The sequence below is a fragment of the Leptonotus elevatus genome, chromosome 16 (genome assembly GCF_054856555.1).
Source record: "Leptonotus elevatus isolate MCC_2025b chromosome 16, RoL_Lele_1.0, whole genome shotgun sequence".
NCBI classification, from domain to species: Eukaryota; Metazoa; Chordata; class Actinopteri; order Syngnathiformes; family Syngnathidae; genus Leptonotus; species Leptonotus elevatus.
Window position 1 is genome coordinate 8875250 of NC_141254.1, and position 7068 is coordinate 8882317.

The following is a 7068-nucleotide window of genomic DNA, read 5'->3' on the forward strand; positions in this document are numbered from 1 at the left end:
AAACTATGACGACAACTATGACAACAAACACACGTGGAGTTATGTACTTAAAGAAAATGAGAAAATAATTAAATAAGTACATAAATAGCCACCCTTTTCTCTGATTACTTTTTTGCACATTCTTGGCATTCTCTCGATCACCATCGAGTCACCTGAAAGGGTTTTCCAACAGTCTTTATGCCAAGAGTATGCAAAAAAGTAACCTGAGCAAAGGATAGCTTTTTTGAAGAACCTACAATATAAAACATGTTTTCAGTTATTTCATCTTTTTTTGTTAAGTGCATAAATAACTCCACATCAGTTCATACATAGTTTTGATGCCTTCAGTGAGAATCTACAATGTAAATAGGCATGAGAATAAAGCAAATGACACATTGACATTGGCCTGTACTGTAGTTTCTCTGTCACATGCATTTTTGTGTGTGGCGATTATAGGTCATCGATCAAGAGTTTTGTGCAATTCCAGCTCTTTGCAAATGGATCTCAATGGCTCAAAAATTGTTTCATTTTGCTGATATTTTCTGTAACAGTGATTCCTTTAAATGCCAAATTACAAAAGAGTAAAATGAAAACCTCAAAAGTGTCACTTAATCCTCAGTCCGCCATTTTTGTTATAAAAAGGCCACAGACATGAACAACATTGCCGTATATTCTTTGAATATTGATGCTATTTAAAAAAAATAAAATAAAAGTTTAATAGACGTATTCTGATTTAATGTGTGATATGTCTCAAATTGTATGGAAGTTTTAAGGTCAAGGATCTTAAATAATATGAAACACTTTTCATTTGAGCTAATCCACTTTCATTTTATGCTACATGTGCACGTATGACCATGTGATCGAAGCTTTTTCTTATCATGTGCCATTTCAGTTTTTATAAAAACTTTTAAGTGCTGTATTTGCGGGTTTAGAGTTCCTGAGGTCCTGTTTGTTTTTGGAATTGCATTGCGGGTCAGTTGAATTGCTCTCTGGGTTGTCCATCCCATCAGGTCCAAGAGGTCTTTGGAGAAGAAGGAGGATCCGGTGCCCTCTCCGTCCATAGCGGGCCTGCAGCGCACGCCGAAGGCCGAGCATCCCAGTCGCAAGAGGACGCTCAGCCAGTCGTCCACGTCGCTCTCCAGCGGGGCGGGCAGCGGCAAGGAAGGAGGCCACGGCACCAAAAGCACCTCCGCCTCCAAGCACCGCAAAGGCGACGACAAGGGACGCGGCAATCGAGACGGCAAGGTGGGGGTAGCGGGAGCTGATACATTCCCTGCCGGGGGATTTGAATAACAAAACCAAGACAAAAATATTTGCCTTGGTTCCATTTTATGCATGCCATTGAAGAAAGTTGATCCTCCCACAGGAGAAATCATCAAAGAGCTGCGATAACCAGCTGGCCGTGGCGCCGCTCTCCACCGACTCCAAATCGCAAAGATCCAAGCTACCGTTTGAGGACAGGTGAGACGCATTTTCTAAGGTGTGTTTGCGCAAGGTGGGAGGACGTCTTCACCAGCAAGCAAAAATGATTCTTGCATTCGCTCTCTTCTTGTTAGGCTACAGGAGACACTTTTGAAGATATTTGACGCGGGAAAGACTCTTGAACATATTGCCTTGTTGATATTTTTGTTTCAGGGCCCATTCAGCCGATCATTACTTACAGGAGGCCAAGAAACTTAAACATAATGCTGATGCACTGGTAACACATCATCACATTTTACATCAGAAAAAAAAAAAGTCGTGTTGCTTGGCTCGCTCTGTGTTAAGTGCATGCTAATTGTTTTGTAGCTGGACCGTTTTGAGAAGGCCATTTACTACCTGGACGCCGTGGTGTCTTTCATCGAGTGCGGCAATGCCCTGGAGAAGAGCGCCCAGGAAGCCAAGTCTCCTTTTCCCATGTATGCTGAAACTGTGGAACTCATCAAGTAAGTCGCCAAAGACAACATTTGCATGTTGATGAACCTGTTTGACCTAATAAAGGTTTTGACTGCCCACGCAGGTACACAATGAAGCTAAAAAGCTACATGGCCCCCGACGCCACTCCAGCAGACAAGCGGGTCGCCGTTCTTTGGTGAGGATTTGACCACAAGTTGCCCTTTTCACACTTTCCCCCCCGTTGCTGTCCACATTTTGGTCACTGGATCTTTGCCCAGCCTGTCAGGGGCGGAGCAACTGAGTTTATTTTGTAAATTAGTCCTACTGTTCTGTAAGAATGCCGCGATTTGACATGATCGTCTCAAAGACACGTTCACAAGTAGGCAGATAATCAAAGAGTTACTTCATTTCGTTTCACACCGCACATGCACAAGTGTTTGTTTACAAACAATGAGTGATTTGTGGTGTTTTTTGTTTTGTTTTGTTTTAAAACTGGCCTTTTTTTCTTCCCAGCCTACGATGTCAGTCTCTGCTCCACTTGCGGTTGTTCAAGCTGAGGAAAGACAGCGCTCTTAAATACTCCAAAACGCTCACAGAGCAATTAAAGGTACTTCAAGTTGAACTCTGTTTGCACATGAAAGCCACGGACAGTTACCGTGTATCCGCCCAACGTTGTTTCCTATTCATTTAATTGTTGTTCCTCATCCATTTGTCAGAACTCTCTGAGTAACACCCAGGCTCCCTCTCCTGGAATGGGGAAGTAAGTCATCCATCCCGCTTCTTTGAACTTGCCTTCATGTTAGAAAAAGACATCATCATCAGATACATTTGACCTCCTCCTTCTTCTCCATATGCAGCAAGGCGGCTGGCATGCCTTCGCCAGTGTCGCCGAAGCTGTCGCCGGGCACGGCGGGCGGCTACTCGTCAGTCAGCAGCGTCGGCAGTGGCGGCGCCGGCTCATCCGTCACCATTCCGCAACGCATCCACCAGATGGCCGCCAGCTACGTGCAGGTCACCTCCAATTTCCTCTATGCCACCGAGGTGTGGGACCAGGCCGAGCAGCTGGCCAAGGAGCAGAAAGGTAAGCTGGCAGGACCTTTTTTTTCTTTTCTTGGTGAGGGCTGGTTTTTCCTTTTCAAGTGGATGATGAGCCTTTCCTAAAACACTAATGTTTTGACACAGTATCTGAATGAAAATGCTACATTTGAATAAATGTTGATTATATTCACTGATCATTTGTGGGATCTGTGTGGTAGTACCAAGACTGACCTGTTAGAGGCAGTCCATGGTGCCATGGTGGCATCCACATGACTGTAGAATACAGTCTAGGACTAGGACTAGCATACATGTTTAGTACCTTGTGGTTGCAAACTGTCTCCTTGACATTTTTATTGTGCTGATAGAAAGATGTGGCAAAGCACTTTAAAAAAAAAATGAAGCTCCGAGTCCTCCCCTCACTTGAACAGAGGCGCTTGACACCAAGCTGCCACCAGGTAGCGCCAAAGCAATACTTTTCTTTTACACAGGCCTTTGGCCTGAGCAGAAAGTTGGCTGATAAAGGAGGTTAGCTTTAAAAAAAAAGAAAACAAGAAATGTAATTGTGGTTATTTATCTTGTGTCTTGTTCCCCCGACCAGGGACTCATGTATTGTTGTTGTTGTTGTTGCTCAGATTTCTTCCAGGAGTTGGACAAAGTGATGGGTCCTCTGATTTTCAACAGCAGCAGCATGACGGAGTTGGTGCGTTACACCCGCCAGGGCCTGCACTGGCTGCGACTGGATGCCAAGCCGCTTCTTTCCTAGCCGGGGCTCTCCCTTTTTAACGTGTCCCTGCACGCTGCAACACACACATACACACTCAGCGACACGCACGGGACGACAAGCATATCTCCGTGTGCACCCGCATCCTATTTTTATTTATTTTTTATCAGCATCAGCTTGCCAAAAAGTGAGCATCCCGGGGAGAAGCAACTCACCAAGCTCTTCACATATCTTAATCGTTGAAACATGATTTTATTTTTTATCCATTTGGCCCTGAAGCGCTCAGTGATTTATTTATTATTTATTCCCTGCACTTCAGTCCATTTTTTTTATTGTTTGAATTGTTTCCCCCCCACCAAAGTACCTCTTACGAAACACCAAAGGTGCTTTAAGATTTTTCAAATTCTTGTTTTTTGTGCCTTGGAATGCGAGCTAGAGGAAAAGCAAGCATCTGTCTCCTCTCTTCATGTGAATTTTTCTCACCTTTTCCAAATCTTTCTGAGCGGCAATGCTGCATTTTGTCTTTTAAAAGCTTCCTTGCATCCGCTTGATTCCAATGTTTTTGCCAGCACATGTTTTAGAGTGCAAGCAAGGGCTACTGTGCACACCCGGCCGTCAATAACCATTTTGTGATGAATTGAGCCACATGTTGCGGTTGTGAAAGCATGCAAATGGCCTCTTGGCTTCTTCAAAGTATCCCATTTAGCGTCACATTTCTTGCCATGGCGTTGCGCTGAGAAATCCTTGAGGAAAGAGTGTTGTTTGCCCACAGTGTATTTTTAGGAGTCACAGCAGGGAGTGTTTGAAGCGGCGTCCGCCAATTCAATGCAGTTTCTTTACATTAACGTTTATCAAAAGTGGCATCTGAGACGCAGTGTTGTGCATAAGAAAGAAAATATATTCAAATATATAGAGTTTATTTATATACATAGGCAGATGACTTCTTTTTAATACATGGATTTTTAAAACTATTTGATGACTTTTTACAATAGAGTGCAAAGTATGTGGATTTTCTTTCTTTCTTTTAAATTAAAAATAATTGTAGCTTGTTAAGACAGTTATTTACCGTTTTTCTTCAAATAGACGACATTTTAACAATTAGAAAAATCTTCCATGGCAACATAAATGTACTGAAGTCATGAAGACGTTTTTTGGTAGTGGAAACACATTTCATTATTCTGCTTGTCACTCAACGTCGCTGGCATAGCGAGATAAACAAAAATGCATTCTTTGTAGTCTATGAATTAGAATACTGTATTCCAAATGTGATCATTTGAAATCAACATTTGCATAGACTGTTTTTTATATTAAAAATGGAAATGGCTGATAGAAAGCGGCAAATTGCTTTGAACACAACATGACGGGAGAAGTGAGCGTGTTGTCCCGTCTGCTAAAGGCCGAATATTCAGTTTTCCATCCCGCATCGGTCGTCGGTAGCGTTTATGCAGCACAGCTACATGGAAACAAACAATGCTAAAAAAAATAAATTTTAAAAAGTCTGCGCCAATCGTAAAGGAATTTTATTTCTGTCTAGCTCATTTTTCAGCTTTTTTTTCCTCCCGTCCCGTCATTGTCATCCTTCAGACAGACTGTTTTCCTCCCTCTCAACACTTGAAAACGAAAAGAAAAAAAATCGGAATTATTTTTCAATCTATGCAGGATTTGTCTTTCTTTTTTTTTATTTTTATAAAAAGGATGTTAGGGGACTTTTTTAATGTATTCATATGCTTTTTTTTTTAACAATTCAAGTGTCCAATGCCTTTTTTTTTTTTTGCAATGTAGTGTACTGGTTTTAGTACGTTTATGTATATATTTTCTAACAAAACAATTAACACACAAAAAAAAGCAGATGGTTTGTGCCATTCTGTACCTAAAGCTGGAGGCCACTTTTTCTCATAGGAAAATCCTCTTTTTTTCCCCAATTGCCAGGCCAGCCAAAGTGTTGATACACTGGTACACTTTGTAAGTACAAATGTATACATCCACGCGTCCTTCTTCACCCTTGTTTTAATTTATTTTTCTCCCCCCCCCCCCCCTTTTTTGCTTCCATTTGATGCAACAGGCAGAAAGATGTAAATGTTGATGATGATGAGATTTCATTGTAAGTAGTAATGAATATTAATGAATCCAGGGTATGTTTTTTTTTGTCTCAATAGGAAGATGATAACATTTGCATGTTTCTATTTAAATGTATAAAGTGTACATAATGATTTTTTTTTCTTAAGGGTGAATTTCTACTACAGGAGGACATTTTTGATGAAATTGAATATCGCTGTAAATATATTTGTCAGATACTTTTATGCACATTTCCCCCTCTTTTCTCTCTTGCTTATGGGTCTTTGGAAGATGACAGCCAAGTCTCTTACGCTCCAGAGGTGGGGAACACTTTTTTTCACTCAATTTTGGGGAAAATTATAAGTGAAACAAATGTTTCTCTTTTTCCAATTTGCACGGCTGTCAGGTTCCCCACCTCTGTGCAAGTCTTTGACATGCTTATGTCTTCACCGCCATTTTGTTTCGTTATTGTTCATCCTACAGACCGTCACATGTACAGTCTTCCGTCAGTCAGAGTATTCCCCACCCTCTTTATCAACAATTGGTCATCTGAGTCTTTTAAGAAAGAAGTTTGTCAAAATCTGTAGCAGTTTATACAGTTTCCTGTATACCTTTCAAAGCCTCAATGAGCAGCCTACACTATGTACCATAGTGGAAATTGGCTTGGTTTTGAAGATGAAAGATGCTAAAGATACGAACAATGGATGCAATACGTTTGAAAGGTACTTGTGGACTTTGAGCTTCAAACTTTAGGTCATGTAATTTAATGAGCATTATTGTCAAGTGAGTATTAATTGTGTGACTAATGAGAGTCTGTCCTGAATATTCTTTGTATTTTTGTCGTATTGAGAATAAAATATATATGAATATGTACATGGCTGCGCTGTGGTACCTTGTTTAAACGGATAAAAGATTGGGGGGGGGGGGGTCATTACATTGTTAAACTAATTGGCTTAAACTATATGCGTCTTCATTTCAAATGCGCTTTTTTGATGAAAATGCAAAATTTTATAATATGCAGTAAAAATAGATATATACTGCAATTTTTCTGCCTCTTAAAACACACTAAATTAAAATGTAACCCCCCAAAAATTTATTGCAGTTTTTTTAGATGACACGTGACCGATTCAGTGTGGTGTGAGTACCTCTCGTGGGATGCAGGCTTGCTTTAGTGGTACGTGGAAGAATCACTGCCTTGGTAAAGTTAGTTTTATTTCACTTTCAAGTTCAACACATTTACATGTTTTAATCACTTATGTGCAATTTTTTTATTTAGTAGTCATTATCCCATGCACACACACACACACACACAACACCATCAATCTATTTAGTTACCGTGCTAATCTTTAACTGTATATAGTTGTAGTAATGTTAAATATACTTGTTAGAAATAATAGGAG

The 7068-nt window shown here is 40.6% G+C and overlaps 1 protein-coding gene across 5 annotated transcripts in view; it reads left to right on the plus strand.

The window, feature by feature from the left end:
- Positions 1–6541, plus strand: part of aff4 (AF4/FMR2 family, member 4) — a 31153-nt gene extending 24612 nt beyond the window's left edge. For all 5 annotated transcript variants that reach the window (XM_086098701.1, XM_086098703.1, XM_086098702.1 and 2 more), the window contains 9 exons: positions 990–1224; positions 1346–1440; positions 1615–1678; positions 1768–1904; positions 1979–2050; positions 2368–2461; positions 2571–2614; positions 2712–2935; positions 3525–6541. In XM_086098701.1, coding sequence (XP_085954827.1) covers positions 990–1224; positions 1346–1440; positions 1615–1678; positions 1768–1904; positions 1979–2050; positions 2368–2461; positions 2571–2614; positions 2712–2935; positions 3525–3655 — 1096 coding nt within the window. In that variant the 3' untranslated portion in view covers positions 3656–6541. The remainder of the gene's footprint in view (positions 1–989; positions 1225–1345; positions 1441–1614; positions 1679–1767; positions 1905–1978; positions 2051–2367; positions 2462–2570; positions 2615–2711; positions 2936–3524) is intronic.
- Positions 6542–7068: the final 527 nt, after the last annotated feature.